This window comes from Myxocyprinus asiaticus, chromosome 35 (genome assembly GCF_019703515.2).
Source record: "Myxocyprinus asiaticus isolate MX2 ecotype Aquarium Trade chromosome 35, UBuf_Myxa_2, whole genome shotgun sequence".
Taxonomy (NCBI): Eukaryota; Metazoa; Chordata; class Actinopteri; order Cypriniformes; family Catostomidae; genus Myxocyprinus; species Myxocyprinus asiaticus.
The window spans coordinates 21,223,470-21,242,156 of NC_059378.1; the positions used below are offsets into that span (position 1 = coordinate 21,223,470).

At 40.0% G+C, this 18,687-nt stretch overlaps 1 protein-coding gene across 4 annotated transcripts in view; it reads left to right on the plus strand.

The window, feature by feature from the left end:
• The window catches only part of LOC127426321 (calcium/calmodulin-dependent protein kinase type 1-like), a 128,392-nt gene extending 110,102 nt beyond the window's left edge, over positions 1-18,290 (plus strand). For all 4 annotated transcript variants that reach the window (XM_051673068.1, XM_051673067.1, XM_051673066.1 and 1 more), the window contains 5 exons: positions 8,613-8,725; positions 12,571-12,649; positions 13,984-14,071; positions 14,203-14,344; positions 15,829-18,290. In XM_051673068.1, coding sequence (XP_051529028.1) covers positions 8,613-8,725; positions 12,571-12,649; positions 13,984-14,071; positions 14,203-14,344; positions 15,829-15,926 — 520 coding nt within the window. In that variant the 3' untranslated portion in view covers positions 15,927-18,290. The remainder of the gene's footprint in view (positions 1-8,612; positions 8,726-12,570; positions 12,650-13,983; positions 14,072-14,202; positions 14,345-15,828) is intronic.
• The last annotated feature ends 397 nt before the right edge of the window (positions 18,291-18,687 follow it).

Below are 18,687 nucleotides of genomic sequence, written 5' to 3' on the forward strand. Positions count from 1 at the left end.
GTGGAGTCCGACACCAAGCAGGAACGGAGCTGGATCTGGCCGGCTGTGGTAACCTCGGGATATGAATCCCGAGGTTGAGACAGGGAAAGAAATAGAATAATATTAGCGTAGATGACATCCAATTTATTGCAGAGTTATAGATTATTGGGCTGCAACTAATGATTATTTTGATAATCGATTAATCTAACTATTATTAGAATGATTATTCGACAATTATTGCAACGATTAATCATTAGCTCTTAACCGATTATTCAGCTAGTGTCCGACTTAAAAGGTTGTATTAAATGTGCTTACTAACAATAAACAGGACAAAATCATCTTTTAAAAATACCTCTAAATGACATTCACTTAATTAAAGGGGAAAAAATACTTTTTATTAAGTTTAATTCAGTAAAGAAATTCACTGCAAAAAAATTCAATTTTTATCAAGTGTTTTTGTCTTGTTTTCCATTTAAAGTTGTCTAAAAAAATCCTTAAAACAAGATACATTTACTTGAGAAGCAACATATAAGATATTTAGACTAAGAGAATGTATCTTAAATATAAGTGTATTTTGTATATAAGGGTATTTTTTCACTTGGTTATACTTCTGCAAGCGCAGTAAAGACAAAATATACTTATATTCAAGATCTATTCTCTAAAAGCAAGTCTAAATATTTTATATGCTGCTTCTCAGGTGAATGCATCTTTTTTTTAAAAGGATTTTTAGATATTTTAAAATATTTGTATTTTTTATATTATATTCAACATTCTCAGATACATTTTTTTTTCTTCTCCAGTATAGCTGCTAAAGAAAATACATGTTTTTTTTAAAGGAGATTTAGATATTTATATTGGAAAACAAGCCAAAACAAAAACAAATCAAAAACGTATTTTGTTGCAGTGTATAATGGGGCGAAGACAACCCTCTCTCACCTTTCTATTCACTTCAATCCATCTTTAACTCACAAAAAAACAAACTCTCTCTTATTAATAAAGCTGCATATTGCCAATTTTCTTCACGATAAGAAATGCACAGTGACATATATTATGATTCAATAAGTTGTGAGCCATCATGTTATAATCTAGCTGCATTAAGCGTGCGTGCTCGAGAGATGAGCATCCCCAGACAGAGTGTGCATCAGCCGGGTGCAGTTTAAATCTCTCCCCCTTTAGATCGGGACATTCGCGCAACTCATAGAATAGGCGCTGACCACACAGAGAAATGCCAGTTTCTGAGTTTGTAGTTATTTACATGATCTGCTTCCGTATTATTTTAACTTTAATAAAGCTAAAACGCATGAAATATAACTGCATATAAGATGTAATGCAGGGTGTTTCCTTTAAAGAGCTCCAGCTCCGCTTATTCCACAACAAGAGTGCTTCTGTATTTACTTATTTTCTATTTTTGCATTATAATTCCCTCATACTTTGCGATCTACATCACCTGAAGCTGTTTGGAAAGTTTAGAGTGCATCTGGACTGTGAGCTGTGTAATTTCTTCCTCTCCTCAGTCAGGCGCAAACTGCAGTGCTGCTCTCTTGCGTCATCATTATAGTTTAATGTGATCTCATGTTACGTTAAATGAGATCAAATGACTATTCGACAACGAACATTTTTGTTGATAATTTTTTATTGTCGACGGTGTTGATAACGTCGACTAATCGTTTCAGCCCTAATAGATTATGAGAAATGTTTCTGAGAAATGGTATAAAATATAACAACTAAGTTCTTCCCTGTAGAAGATGACATAACAGTACATCCATTGAGAGTCAAATGATATTTTAGAAGCTTATTTTTAGAGGTTTTTGGTCCAATAATTTGTACCTCTGTTTTGCCGGAATTGAGTAGAAGGAAATGTCCGTCCACCCAATCATTGATTTAATTGATAAACTCTGCTAATTTGGAGAATTGTGAAATTTCGTCGGGTTTAGAAGAAATATAAAGTTGGGTATCGTCGGCATAACAGTGGAAACTTATTCCACGATTCCTGATAATATCTCCCAGGGGAAGCATATACAGTATAAGGAGAAAAGCAGAGGCCCTAAAACTGATCCATGTGGCACTCAATACTTAAATGTAGTTTGATTTGACAATTCTTCATTTACATATACAAAGTGGTAGCGGTCTGATAAATAGGACCTGAACCATGCTAATGCAAGTCCACTAATGCCAACATAATTCTCCAGCCTATTCAAGAGAATGTCGTGATCTATGGTGTTGAAGGCAGCGCTAAGATCTAAAAGCACTAGAAGAGAAATGCAGTCGTGATCAGATGATAAGAGGAAGTCATTTGTAACTCTGATGAGTGCAGTTTCTGTACTGTGATGGGGCCTAAATCCTGACTGAAACTGTTAATATATACCATTTCTCTGTAGAAATGAACATGGTTGGGAGGACACTTCCTTTTCTAGTATTTCTGACATAAATGGGAGATTTGAAATCGGTCTATAATTAGCCAATTCACCAGGATCAAGCTGTGGCTTCTTAATAAGTGGTTTGATAACTGCCATTCCCTATCTGTCACTCACTCGACGTTGTGTCGATGTAGGGACACTAGGGGTCACTTTTGGGAGCCCGAAACACCTCTGGTCTTTGATAAAAGGCCAATAAAAATTGGCGAGTGGCATGCCACTCACCCGGACATACGGGTATAAAAGGAGCTGGTATGCAACCACTCATTCAGATTTTCTCTTCGGAGCCGAACGGTCATGCTTATTGAGCTGAATTCTCACGACTGTTCATTCACCTCTGAACAGCGAGTTCGACCTCTTGTTCAGATCCCGCGAAGCTGATGAGCTCTCGAGCGCAGCATTGGAGAGCGGGCTTGTCCAGTCGGACGCAGAAGCCTCAGCTGGGCTCCCCCCTTCAGGGACAATTGCCCAGTCACAGGCGTATGCAGAGATGACGGACATGCTTTCCCGGGCAGCCGTGAGCGTCGGGCTAGAGTGGAACCCTCCGCTCTCCCCTGAACCCTCGCGGCTCGATGATTGGTTCCTGGGCTCGCGGTGCCGCTCAAAGCAGCCGCGCCCCGCTCCGGTGCCTTTCTTCCCGGAAGAGCACGAGGAGCTGACAAAATCATGGGAGGCACCTTTTACTGCCTGGTCCCTATTTCTCAGTTCCCCCGCCCTCACTACCCTCGATGGCAGGGCGGCCAGGGGCTATACGGCGATTCCCCCGGTGGATAAGGTGCTCGCGGTGCACCTATGCCCGCAGAGCGCCGCCACCTGGCGTGGACGCCCAAAGCTCCCGTCCAAGCCCTGTAGGTTCACGTTGTCCCTGACGGCCAAAGCCTACAGCACTGCTGGACAAGCCGCCTCTGCCGGCACGCCATGGCTCTCCTGCAAGTCCACCAAGCCAAGGCACTTAAAGAACTGCACGAGGGTAGTTCCACCCCAGATTTGATGCAGGAACTGTGCTCGGTGACCGACCTCGCTCTCCGAGCGATAAAGGTCACAGCGCGGTCTCTCGGGCAGACGTTCTCCACATTAGTGGTCCAGGAGCGCCACCTTTGGCTCAACCTGGTCGAGATGGTTGAGGCCGACAAGACACGGTTCCTTGCTACCCCCATCTCCCAGGCTGGCATATTCGGCGATGGTTCTCGACGGTGAAGCAGCAGACGGAGGCTATCCAGCATATCCTGCCCTGGCGTGGCTCAAAATCCCGCACCCCATCTGCTCGTCGCCAAGCGCATCCCCCTGCGGTGACTGCACCAGCTCCGCCGCAGCCCGCCCCTTTGGCCCGGCCCTGGCGTGGAGCCCACCGCAGGAAGCAGACGCCACCCGTCTCATGGCCGACCGCCAAGAACCCACGAAGGTCGTCAAAGCGCCCCTGAGACGGGTGACCCAGGGTCGACGAAACCCACTGCATTGGAGCTGGTAGTAAGACCACTCCATCCCCTGGTGGAGGGCCGGGTGGAGAATCTTTTGTTGCTTTTTCATTTGATTTCGCCACATGCCCACGTGGCTGCGGTACCCAACAGTTCAGCAAAAGAGCAGTTTCCTCCTTCCCTGGGTCACATACCCAGTGTGCACGGTCATCATCACGACCACCGTCCACCTTTTATCTCTTGCAGATTTGGCGCTCCAGTGGCGGTCTCCCCGCCCCTGCGCGCCCAGCTGTGGCACACATCCGAGGACAGGCCTCTTCCTCCCCCATCCCAGGCTGTTCTGGGGGTGGTCACAAGGAGCCAGGTGAGTGCTTTGATGTCCCTAGACTCAGCACGACCACGACATGGTGTGGCACCTCGAGCTCCGCCCCGCCACGAGGCCCCACCTGCCGGTACATCCGACGACATTGTCCCTTTGGTTCCCCTTGCGCGGAACTTGGATGCATGGCATGCGCTTTCCAATCCGTTGCGATGGCTGGTCCAGACTGTCCGACTCAACTACGCGATTTAGTTTGCCAGGCACCCGCCCAGGTTCAGTGGTATCCACTTCACCTTGGTGAAGGACGAAAACGCTGCTACCTTGCGTGCGGATATCGCCACCCTCCTACAGAAGGGTGCGATAGAACCTGTCCCTCCGGCCATGATGAAAAAGGGGTTTTACAGCCCCTACTTCATCGTACTGAAAAAAGGCAGTGGGTTGCAGCCAATCTTGGACCTGCGAGTACTGAACCGGGCTTTACACAGACTCCCGTTCAAGATGCTGACGCAAAAACGCATTCTGGCGAGCGTCCGGCATCAAGATTGGTTCGCGGCGGTAGACCTGAAGGACGCGTACATTCATGTCTCGATTCTACCTCGACACAGACCCTTCCTGCGGTTTGCATTCGAGGGTCAGGCGTATCAGTACAAGGTCCTCCCTTTCAGCCTGTCCTTGTCCCCTCGTGTCTTCACGAAGGTCGCAGAGGCAGCTCTTGCCCCGTTAAGGGAAGTGGGCATTCGCATTCTCAACTATCTCAATGATTGGGTAATCCTAGCTCACTCTCGGGACATGTTATGTGCACACAGGGACTTGGTGCTCTCGCACCTCAGCTGATTAGGGCTTCAGGTCAACTGGGAAAAGAGCAAGCTCCTCCCGGTTCAGAGCATCTCTTTTCAACGGTTTGGAGTTGGACTCAGTCTCATTAACAGCACGCCTCAGGAACAAGCGCACACAGTCGGTACTGACCTGTTTGAAGGCGTTCAAACAGAAAACAGCGGTTCCACTGAAACTCTTTCAGAGGCTCCTGGGGCATATGGCTTCCTCAGCGGTGGCCACCCCGCTCGGGTTGATGCATATGAGACCACTTCAGCACTGGCTTCAGACTCGGCCATGGTGCCGCGGGACACATCGCGTGGCCATCACGCCGGTCTGTCACCGTCTCTTCAGCCCTTGGACCAACCTCTCATTTCTATGGGTAGGTGTTCCCCTAGAGCAGGTCTCCAGGCGCATTGTGGTCATGACAGACGCCTCCAAAACAGACTGGGGTGCTGTTTATGGATGGGCCCGTGACTGCGTTGGCACATCAACTGCCTCGAGTTGTTGGCAATTCCGCTCGCCCTGCGGAGGTTTCGGCCATTGATCCAGGGCAAGCACATGTTAGTTCAGACAGACAACATGGCAACGGTAGCATATACAGGTGCATCTCAATAAATTAGAATGTCGTGGAAAAGTTCATTTATTTCAGTAATTCAACTCAAATTGTGAAACTCGTGTATTAAATAAATTCAGTGCACACAGACTGAAGTAGTTTAAGTCTTTGGTTCTTTTAATTGTGATGATTTTGGCTCACATTTAACAAAAACCCACCAATTCACTATCTCAAAAAATTAGAATATTTTGACATGCCAATCAGCTAATCAACTCAAAACACCTGCAAAGGTTTCCTGAGCCTTCAAAATGGTCTCTCAGTTTGGTTCACTAGGCTACACAATCATGGGGAAGACTGCTTATCTGACAGTTGTCCAGAAGACAATCATTGACACCCTTCACAAGGAGGGTAAGCCACAAACATTCATTGCCAAAGAAGCTGGCTGTTCACAGAGTGCTGTATCCAAGCATGTTAACAGAAAGTTGAGTGGAAGGAAAAAGTGTGGAAGAAAAAGATGCACAACCAACCGAGAGAACCGCAGCCTTATGATTGTCCAGCAAAATCGATTCAAGAATTTGGGTGAACTTCACAAGGAATGGACTGAGGCTGGGGTCAAGGCATCAAACACACACAGACATGTCAAGGAATTTGGCTACAGTTGTCGTATTCCTCTTGTTAAGCCACTCCTGAACCACAGACAACGTCAGAGGCATCTTACCTGGGCTAAGGAGAAGAAGAACTGGACTGTTGCCCAGTGTTCCAAAGTCCTCTTTTCAGATGAGAGCAAGTTTTGTATTTCATTTGGAAACCAAGCTCCTAGAGTCTGGAGGAAGGGTGGAGAACAACAATTCACTAAAAATGTTTTTCTTATTGGTCTTATGATGTATTCTGATTTTTTGAGATAGTGAATTGGTGGGTTTTTGTTAAATGTGAGCCAAAATCATCACAATTAAAAGAACCAAAGACTTAAACTACTTCAGTCTGTGTGCATTGAATTTATTTAATACACGAGTTTCACAATTTGAGTTGAATTAATGAAATAAATGAACTTTTCCACGACATTCTAATTTATTGAGATGCACTTGTATCAACTGCCAAGGCGGTCTGCGCTCTCGTATGTCACAACTCGCCCGCCATCTCCTCCTCTGGAGTCAGCAGTACTTCAAATCGCTGTGAGCCACTCACATCCCGGGCGACCTCAACACTGCAGCGGACGCGCTGTCACGGCAGGTTACCCTCAGGGGAGAGTGGAGGCTCCACCCTCAGGTGGTCCAGCTGATTTTGAGTCGATTCGGACAGGCACAGGTAGACCTGTTCACCTCCCAAGAATCCTCCCACTGCTGCTCTGGTATGCCCAGACCAAGGCACCTCTCGGCATAGACGCGCTGTCACACAGCTGGCCTCCATCAGGGAATGGAGGTTACGCAAGTAACCAGGACGTTTTAAAGTTTTATGGGTCATGTCTTAAGGATGGCAAGGAGTTAATAATATTAAGAAGAGGTTCTGAGATTACAGGGAATACCTCTTTTAAGAGCTTTTTTAATTTGATTTTTTTAATAAGTTTTGTTAGCTCTTCATGAACTATGAAAGTGAAGGATTGAAGTTGCTTGTGAGGAAAATTATGAGACACTGTCTTCTGACGTGCTATGACAGTTGATTTGCATAATTCTAGTTTTATTTCTGATGATTTCTATTTTATCAGTAAAGAAATTCAAGAAGTCATTACTATTGTGCTGCGACAGAATATCTGGTTCAGTCAAGGCTTTATTCCTATCCAATTTATCCACAGTACTGAATAAACACCTAGGATTGTTGTGGTTATTTTCTGTGAGTTTGCTAAAATATGCTGACCTGGCAACTGTCTGTAGCTGCAGACACTATCCTTCCATGCACCGCAAAATACCTCTAATTTTGTATTCTTCCACTTGTGCTCCATTTTTATATAATTTTCTTTAATCGAAGGGGGCGACTCTATCAAGAGTGCTATAGAAGGCTGTATTTATATTTTCTGTAATTACATCAAGTTCTTCTAGACTTTTTGGCTTACTGAGTATGTGAAGCAATTCTGGAAGATTATTAATGAAGCTATCTTTAGTGGTTGAAAGAATAGTAATACCTGAATGATAGCGTGGTGTAGATTGAGTAACATTAGCTGATCCTAGCATACAAGAGACGAGGTAATGATCTGAGATGTCATCGCTCTGCGGTAGAATTTCTATATTGGTGGCGTAGTGGACTAAAGCGCTGAACTGATAAGCAAAAGGTTGTTGGTTCAATCCCCACAGCCACCACCATTGTGTCCTTGAGCAAGGCACTTAACTCCAGGTTGCTCCAGGGGGATTGTCCCTATAATAAGGGCACTGTAAGTCGCTTTGGATAAAAGCATCTGCCAAATACATAAATGTAAATGTAAATCTAGTGTAAGATAATGGCGATGAGTTGGTCCTGTCACATTTTGTCTGACTGCAAGAGAGTTGTGAATATCGATAAATGCTAATCCCAATGTGTCATTTTCATTATCAATGTGAATGTTGAAGTCACCAACAATTAAAGCTCTATCTACAGTAACTATTAGATCTGATAGAAAATAAGCAAATTCTCCAAGGAAATCAGAATACGGCCTGGGTGTGCATCTGTGTTTTATGTGAGTGAGGGAAGTCTGCTGGACTCGAGTGAATTTTTGTGCTCCAAAGATACTGTGCGCGAGTACTGCAGGCTTCACGATGTGAGTGCTCTAGATTCAGGAGAGTGCAGAGCGAAATCATTTGAGCTACTCAATCCGGCTTCTCTCACGGCGCAGACCACAAAACTTACGTGACTCATTCTGAATTCTGAAGAGCCTAAACATTTTGCTTATGTATTATTTTCTTTGTTGTATTGCTTTGAGAAGATGTTGAGTTTCTGGAAGAGAGTTTATAATAATAACAACTTATACTTAAACACTCCCCTCTACATACACACAAATGATACGGCCGAGAAGGCCATCACAGTGATCGTAATATAATTTTGTGACAAGATTTTGGTCATATTGCCCACCCCTAGCTTGAAATGAATGAATTCTCAAGAACTCAACTGGCATGCATGTTACAACTCACTATTGCTCTGTCTCCTCACAGTTTATGTGGCTATCCGCCATTTTACGATGAAAATGATTCCAAGCTCTTTGAGCAGATTCTGAAGGCCGAGTATGAGTTCGATTCACCGTACTGGGATGATATCTCTGACTCAGGTAAGTTTCCCCCCAAGGAAGTCTTTAATACCTGGAGAAAGCTATCTGTAAACATTTCCATTATCAATGGGAATCTCATTGGCATTCACATGAGTGCTCAAGGGCACACAATTTGAATTCTGCCATCTTTGGTCCTAGACACTCAATTCTGGACAGCATTATTATTTTAGCGAATGACCCTCTTCAAGAATCGGGCACTCGTAAAACATTTACTGTAATATAATGAAATATTTACAATTTATTTGTTGCTTTTTTTTAATTTTTTTTTATCAGAATACACAGCTACTTTTGAATGGCTGTCAGTGGAAAACTGACCTATGTTAACCACCCAACCCATTACTTCTTGGTTTCCCTTCATAACCCAGAGCTTCATGAGATCCATCCATGAGTTTCCAAGCTTGTCATTGGTTCTTTATCACTTATAAGGCATGCAAGACTTATCAGTGTTCCTGAACTTTTGTCAAACAGTACTGATCAACAAATATATTTGAAGACTCTATAAAAACACGTTATGTTACACAATGTCTGATCATCGCTAATCAAATCTTGATTTAAGCCAAGTTACTTTCTTTTCTGTTTTTTTGTAATTGTTTTCTTTGTTTTCTAATGACACCATGGAGAGAGTTACAGCTGAAGTCAGAAGTTTACATACACCTTAGCCAAATACATTTAAACTCAGTTCTCAATTCCTGACATTTAATCGTAGAAAATATTCCCCGTCTTAGGTCAGTTATCACTACTTTATTTTAAGAATGTGAAATGTCAGAATAATAGTAGAGAGAATGATTTATTTCAGCTTTTATTTCTTTCATCACATTCCCAGTGGGTCAGAAGTTTGCATACACTTTGTCAGTATTTGGTAGCATTGCCTTTAAATTGTTTAACTTGGGTCAAACATTTTGGGTAGCCTTCCACAAGCTTCTCTCAATAAGTTGCTGGAATTTTGGCCCATTCCTTCAGAAAGAATTGGTGTAACTGTGTCAGGTTTGTTGGCCTCCTTCCTCGCACATGCTTTTTCAGTTCTGCTGTTGGGTCTCATGTATTCAGATAGAAGACAAAGGCAGGCCTTACACAGTCGTAAAACCTAACTTAGCCCCCACACACCAAGTCGTAAATCTTACTGATAAAAATCGTGCCAAAATCAAACAAAGGGAGTCCAAAACAGACTACAAATCCCATGAAGCCTTGCTCACTAAAGGATCGAACTCTCAACTCCTATTGGATGAGGTACACAACAGAACGTCCCTCAAACCATGACATCATTAGGAGTAGAAATACCTCTGAAATGCTTCCGAGATTTGCTTCCAGCAACTTTGCTTGCAGTGGGTAGATGCAGCTCATCACTGCTCTCAGGTGCAACCTCGTGGCACAAGGAAGTAACGTCTGACTTGAAACTATGGCCATACAGTCTCCATCTCGCTGGACGAGTTGAGGTTACTCTGTGTTCAACCGAACACTCTAACGGAGCCGAAGGAGACCGCCGAGCAATCCGCATCTTCATCTGTTTGCCTGCAGAAGTGAAGAGATTAAAGATTCTCTTCCATCTTCAATCAAGTCAATATTTCTGAAGTTCTCCGCCAGCCCACCGAGAATCAGCAGCCATGCCCGCCAACAGAGCGAGGAAACGGCCTCCCGTTATCACACGAGCCTCAAGGAACTGGGTCGGAGTTAAAGGACGGAGGGACAAACATTCTATCTGTGTCCTCATGCAATTCAAGTAAGAGGTTGACATCTGGGCAGAGATAGAATATTATAGTGTGTTATTCTTGTGTTTCAAGGTTTTTTTTGCTTGTACAGTTTACGAACCACCATGTCCGCTCATTATTAATACTCAGGGTATTAATTATCACGAATTTGTTTTGCTGTATTGTGGTCCAACCAAATTGGACTGTTGTGCATTTTCGCCATCGCGGGTGAAACCAGCAAACTGAGTTATCCATTAAAGAGTCAAGTCAAAGAACACAGGACTTTTACGAGCCGTCCACCGCGTCTCTGAGTGATAAACTAACAGCTGCTTTCTCTCCCATGATCGCGAAATCGGCTTTAGGGCCGTCACTCAATTCTCTCTCTTTCTCTCTCTCGTACTAACCACACACACACACACATTTTCCTAAGAAAACAATCTAATATTGAGACTGTTTTACTATCTGGTTATTAGTCCCTGATTCCAGGGTGGTGCCCCATCAATGTTAATCCTTATTAATATTCTATTGATTTTTGATAATTGATAATTATCTTTGATGATTGTTGAATTTGAATGATCAATAAGCTAGTGTTAATTTTAATTAATGTTTCATCGATGTTAACAATTGACGATTATTTTTGATAATTGTTGATTTAAAGGATTAAAAAAGCTAACATTGATTCTCATCAATGTTCTATTGATTTTAATAATTAATAATTGTCTTTGATAATTATTAATTATTGCTAATAACCAAACCCGCTCCTAAACGTAGCGCACTACATTTACTGGAACCCCATATGAGGTTTTAATGAGTTAGATTCAATTCATTAATTTAAATATTAATTAATAACTAAAGAAATAATTATTAATTATTTCTGATAGTAACACTGATCTAAACAACCAGTAAAGCCCTTCACTATTGGATTGAGGTCAGGGCTTTGCGATGGCCACTCCAATACCTTGACTTTGTTATCCTTAAGCCAATTTGCCACAACTTTGGGGGTATGCTTGGGGTCATTGTCCATTTGGAAGGCCCATTTGCGACCGAGCTTTAACATTCTGGCTGATGTCTTGAGATGTTGCTTCAATATATCCACATAAATTTCCTTCCTCATAATGCCATCTATTTTGTGAAGTGCACCAGTCCCTCCTGCAGCAAAGCACCCCCACAATGATGCTGCCACCCGCATGCTTCATGGTTGGGATGGTGTTCTTCGGCTTGCAAGCCTCATTCTTTTTCCTCCAAACATACCAATGGTCATTATGGCCAAACAGTTCAATTTTTGTTTAATCAGACCAGAGGACATTTCTCTAAAAAGTAAGATCTTTGTCCCCATGTGCACTTGTAAACTGTAGTCTGGCTTTATTATGGTTGTTTTGGAGCAGTGGCTTCTTCCTTGCTGAGCAGCCTTTCAGGTTATGTCGATGAAGGACTCGTTTTACTGTGTATATAGATACTTGTCTACCTGTTTCCTCCAGCATCTTCATAAGGTCCTTTGCTGTTGTTCTGGGATTGATTTGAACTTTTCGCACCAAACTATGTTCACCTCTTGGAGACAGAATGTGTCTCCTTCCTGAGCGGTATGATGGCTGCGTGGTCCCATGGTGTTTATACTTGCGTACTATTGTTTGTACAGATGAATGTGGTAACTTCAGATATTTGGAAATTGTGGACTTGTGGAGGTCCACAATTTTTTTTCTGAGGTCTTGACTGATTTCTTTAGATTTCCCCATGATGTCAAGCAAAGAGGCAAAGGTAGGCCTTAAAATACATCCACAGGTTCACCTCCAATTGACTCCAATTAGCCTATCAGAAGCTAATTGGCTAACTGCCTAAAGGCTTGACATCATTTTCTGGAATTTTCCAAGGTGCTTAAAGGCACAGTTAACTTAGTGTCTGTAAACTTCTGACCCACTGGAATTGTGATATAGTCAATTAAAAGTGAAGCAATCTGTCGTTAAACAATTGTTGGAAAAATTACTTGGGTCATGCACAAAGTAGATGTCCTAAATGACTTGCCAAAACTATAGATTGCTAATAAGAAATCTGTGGAGTGGTTAAAAAATTAGTCTTAATGACTTAAACCTAAGTGTATATAAACTTCTGACTTCAACTGTATGTCATGCAGCTTTAACTATGTGCTCTTTTATTTTTTTTCAGCCAAAGATTTTATTGTGCATTTAATGGAGAAAGATCCCGGCCTGCGTTACACATGCGAACAGGCTCTCCAGCACCCATGGTAGGAGTTCAGATGCAAACACTGTGACTGATTTTTAACAGTTATACTGTAAATCTTATATAAAGGAATTTAATGCATTTAGCATTATAGTCTTTTATGCCACAATTTAATGCATACAGTTCGCATTGCTATTTGAAAAAGGCAATCTGAAATTGTGTCATAAACCCTGCCCTTTTAACCTTTCAAACAGCTATCAAAGAATGTAAGAATATTATGAGCAAGTTTCAGTTTCAGGTGATCTCAAGCTTAAAGGAATATGTCTGTCATCATTTACGCATCCTTGTGTTCTTCCAAACCCATATTATTTTCCTTCTTCCGTAGAACACAAAATTTAACATTTTGAAGAATGTTCAAGGTGCTCTTTTCCATGCAATGAATATGTACGATGATTTACGCTGTCAAGGTCAACAAATGATAAAGTCATTAAAGGGATAGTTCACCCAAAAATGAAAATTCTCTCATCATTTACTCACCCTTATGCCATCCCAGATGTGTATGACTTTTCTGCTTCTGCTGAACACAAATAAAGATATTTAGTTGAAAATCTCAGCTCTGTAGGTCCATACAAAGAAACTGAATGGGAGCCAGAACTTTGAAGGTCCAAAAAGCATAGGAAGCCAGCATAAAGCAACAACTCCTGTTGTTAAATCCAGATCTTCAGAAGTGATATGATATGTGTGGGTGAGAAACAGATCAATACATCCACATTCTTCTTTTGTTTTTGACAATTTGCATTCTTTGTGTAAATATTTATCTGTTTTTCAACCAAATCTATTATATCACTTCTGAATATGTGGATTTAACCACTGGAGTCATGTTGAGTTACTTTTATCCTGCCTTTATATGATTTTTGGACCTTCAAAGTTCTGTCCACCATTAACTTGCATTGTATGGACCTACAGAGTCGAGATATTCTTCTAAAAATCTTTGTTTGTGTTTAGCTGAATAAAGAAAGTCTAATTTTATGGTGCTATTTTGTCTTGACAGCCCAATTGTATAAAGAGCAGTGCAAATACTTTGCTAAATCTCTCTTTTTGTGTTCAACAGAAGAAAAAAAGTAATACATGCTTAAAATTATATGATGACAGAATTTTCATTTTGGGTGAACTATTCCTTCAACTGAATACTTTCCAACAGCATCTGAGACTAAGTAAGCCTTAAAAAAAGTTTAGACGAAAACAAAATCTTAAACCAGACCTTTAAGGGCTCATTGATAGTTTAGATTAGCAAAAAAGAATGAATGTGCTGTTGCTTTTATTGGCCCAGGTACAACTAGATGAGACTTAAGAAAACGAAACTGTAACATGAAAATCTTTTTTTATTTTCTGCCTCAGGATCGCTGGAGACACAGCGTTGGACAAGAACATCCATGAATCTGTCAGCGCCCAGATCAAGAAGAACTTTGCCAAAAGCAAGTGGAAGGTAAATCCGTGCAAATGAAGCAAATCTGCTGTTTGACATCAGTGTGAAGACTTCAAATAAGAAATGTCATGCTTTCAAATGATGCAATATTTTGCTGATTTTAATTACCTCTTTCTTTTTCTCATACACAGCAAGCGTTTAATGCCACAGCAGTAGTTCGTCACATGCGCAGGCTGCAGTTGGGAACCAGTCAGGAAGGCCAGATGCAGTCCACCCTGCCCAGCCCCTGCCACGGACACCTGCTGCTGCCAGAAGGGGATGAGGAAGAGAGCTGTCAGTCTTGAAACATTTCACATTTACATTTCTTTTTGTGATTTTGCATATGCTTTCATTCAGACATACAGTACTGTTAATGTTCAGTTATGTTTAAGCAAACCAAATACAGTATATACTCTGAAGTTGTAACCACAGTGGTGATCATATATTTACATTTACTTTGTGTTTATTTAAAGTACAGTACAGCATTTAGCCTAGCGTTGGGTGAATGTTACAATGAAATATGCTGGTCATTTTTCACGACTATAACACTGGACAAAATGTAAAGTGTACCAAATACATTACAATACAGGATATTAGAAAGGTTTACATTATAATCAAGGTTCACAGGTACATATTATAGACAAATATATACAGTATTAGTAACAAATACACCAATTTGAAAAGTTAACATTATAGACAAGAGTAAACATTATATGACAAACATTATATTTATACCATATGTACGGTGATCACAATAGTATCTATTGCACTTTTATTATATCTGGTACCAGAACCAGTTGTAATGAAATTACACAGAAATGTTAATTGCATAAATGTATTTCAAAGGTGAGGTTCATCCAAAAATGAAAATCCTGTCATAATGTTCTCATCCTCATGTTATTCCAAACCCATATGACTTCCTTCCTTCCATGGAACACAAAACAAAATGCAATGAATGTGACTGGGGTGGTCTGTCCCTAACAATCTGCCAAATATTTCCTTTTGTGTACTGTGAATGATGACAGAATTTTCATTTTTGGGTGATCTGTGCCATTAAGTATCAAATGAGAAATTAAAGTACAACAAATACTACCGTGATGCATAAATACTTTACAATTTAAATAATATAACTTTGCATTACAGTATTGAAAATAAAATGTTATCTCATTACATTAATGAGAACTGGAAGGGGGTGCTTAATTTTTATATAATGACACAATGCAAGGAATAATATTAAAGGTGCACTGAGTAATTATTTTCCCCATTCATTTTTTATTTATTTTTTATTTTTTTTACACCTAATGAAATTAATATCATGACCACTCATGTGAGATTGAGACTACAGTCATATCAGTAACCTTATAAAAGTTGTTTTATTCTACATGGAGAGTGTCCCCATCATGGGGGCAGCCATGTTAGAATCACATGACCAGCTTAATCTCAGTAACCTGTTATTGGACACTTTCACCCTTGGATTACATTAATCATGGATGACTGTGAATAAGTACATTTCTTCATTGGCATCTGTAACTGAAAACTATTAATTATGAATGGTGCTGCAGCCATGCCGCTAAGTGTCACTGTAAATCCAACCTGACACAAACAAAAAAGTTACTAAGTACACCTTTAAATACTAAAAATATGTTTCATTTTCTTTATGCAAAATATAATTACTTTTTTCTTTTGATTTTGGGGTTAGAAATGACTTGTTCTTGACAGGTATTGTGAGATGTGACTTATGAAGGAATTCCACAAATCTCTCTCTCTCTCTCTCTCAGCCCTGCAAAGGGAAAATAGTGGCTGTTCCGAGGATGTCAGTGAAGGTAACGACATCCAGAACTGCACCTACCACGTCCATCACACTAGTCTGGTCTGAGTGTCAATCATCCTGCAGTAACCAATCAATGACTGTCCTTTTTCCACTGGAGTCCTGCCACACCCCCAGTCTGGCCAGGAATACTGTGTAACTCCAGTTTCCAGCCACTAGGGGGCACTGCAGTGTAAAGAACCCAGGTGGGAACAAGGTTATACTATTCCAGTGGAGGGATTCTGTTTAATGAGAGGAGAGTTCAAAAAGAGACAAGAAGATTGCCACAGATGGTTTATAGGTAATATATGCTATTGTGGAAGTTGGATAGTGATTGGACAGTGTTTTAACTCCTTTTTAAAACAACATTGTCTATTTTTATCTGTCATTTCCTGAACTAAGAGTTTAGTGGGCCTATATCTGTCTATATCTGTCTTGATTCAAAAATGAGAACCAAGTCTCCCCTAAAGCTTGTTGTCTATGTCTGATGGTATTTGGCCTAATTCAATCCACATAATAATTTTTAATTTGGTAAGATTTTACAAGGTAGATTTGCAGAATGTTGATCTTAGGATGTGCTAAGATTGTACACTTTAACCATAAAACAGGCAATGTGCACCACAAGATACATACTGTTTAGTTTCTTATGGGGGTATGAGAAAAAGTTTCTCACCCAATCTTCTTATCATTTATCATTGTTGGGCCTGTTTTTAGTATATGTGGGTCACATGACTTGGTTCAAATTTTCTGTGATCATTAAGTCAGCCTGATCTAAAACCAACATGGTGCAGGACATGCTGACTTTGTGATAATTAATTATACATTAATCATACTTTTCTTCTGTAAAAACCCCAATAAAACTGCTAATATTAATTGTGAACATTGTCTTTAGATGTGGAATATGAAAATTAAATCATATGTTGTTCATGCTGTTATTTAGCACATTTTGAAGTGTGCGTATACCCTGAGATACGTTGCCAGATTAAGAGAATAAAAAGGGTTAATCCACCATTTTACACTTACACGTCATACATGCAACCTTAAAACTAAACTCTTCTTAGTTTTGTTACAGACACACTCTCTCTCTCTCTCTCTCTCTCACACACACACACACACACACACACACGTGTTATATGTTTTAAAATGAGAGGGGAAGTCAGAAACTCTTAATTTTTTGTATCAAATAAAACATAAATATTGATGACTTTGACTTTTTTGTGCCTTAATAGGGCAACGTATCCTGGGAGATACAACTCGTAAAATCCAAAATACATCAAAAATGCCTTTGGATATGTTTTACTTAAGTCCCAATGATAGAAAAAGTGACATGAAATGATTTTTTTGCTAATCATTTTCCACTCTTGCCTGTTTTAGGGTTAAATGCACATCTTGAATTTATGAAAAAATCTTTTTTTTTCTTTCTTTTTTTTATGTTTTTCAGTAAAAATAAATAAAAACATCCTTAAAAGATACACACAAAATAAGACTTGTTTGCAGGAAATAGATTTTGAACTAAGTTTATAATTATTATTAAGTAACTTTAACCTTTCTTAATTTTTTAGATTTACACTTAAAACAAGAACAAAATTGCCACTGGGTTAGGAAAAATAAAACTAAAGATGTATTTTTTAAAAAGAGGTAAACAAGACACAAATACTGATTAAATATATATATATATATATATATATATATATATTTTTTTTTTTTTTATACAGTGCTCACTCCACAACAGGTTTTACATCCATGAGATTTTATATGTTAACCATGTTGACACATCTCGATTGCTTTACACTTCCATAAGAAGTGCTGAATAAGTCTAAATTACATTTTGATTTGCCTTTGGTTTACTTTTTAAGGTTGTGTTACACCATGTCTACTCAACAAATCGTTAACTCATCGTCAGTATGTTTGACAGCATCTTTGTGGCATTGGATGTTTTTTGTCGTGCCTTCATGGATTCAGTCTCAAAGTTTTCCTTTTTTTATTTGTTTACAAATTGTTTTGTTCTGTTTTTTTCTTTTCAGTTGGGAATGTTGGAAGCTGTACATGTTAAAACATTTGTTTACTTTTAAATTCACCCGCAAGGCTACAAGCTGTACTAAGTTATGCACTGTCGGTGGACCCTTTGAAAATGTCTAATATGTGCTGCCATCCTTGTAAATACTGCAAAGCTTTTGTTATATCTTCATATTTTTTATTTTTTTTTTTTTCATATAAAGTACTCAGGGGAGGAATAGAAATCAGAGGATTTTGATATATTGAGTGGTCGTTTTACAAGGAAAAAGCTATAGGAAACTGAAATACACGTCACTGCAAGGCAATGCTTCAAATTACATTATATAACTATATTTGACATTCTGGACTCTTTTCAATGTTGGAACCTGTATAAAAGTAACCTCCATTAAAGGACGTGAATGTGTGATTTGACTCCAATTTAATTGTTTTGTTTGTTTCCATCACTATCAGCCAGAGGTTAAAAAAGAAAAAAAAGTTAAAGACAGATTTTTTTTTTTTTTTTTTTTTTAATTTACATAATAGGATTCTCCAGATGAGTTGAAGTTTTCCTCAAGGTTTTTTTCATTATCGTTGCACACAAAATGATTTTTTAATTTTTTTCTTTCTTTGTGAACTGTAACCACAAATATGTTTGTTTAAAAAATGTAATGCTCTTAAGAGTGGAGTCATTTTTGTGCCACCATGTCAAATTTCACAAAATTATCTCTGTTTTCAAACAAATTTCCTGAACTCTTCCCCATCTGCCATTGGTCAGACAAATAAATATTCCCGCCCCCAAATCAAGCCATTTGGGATGCTCAAAAATGCAGAGCAA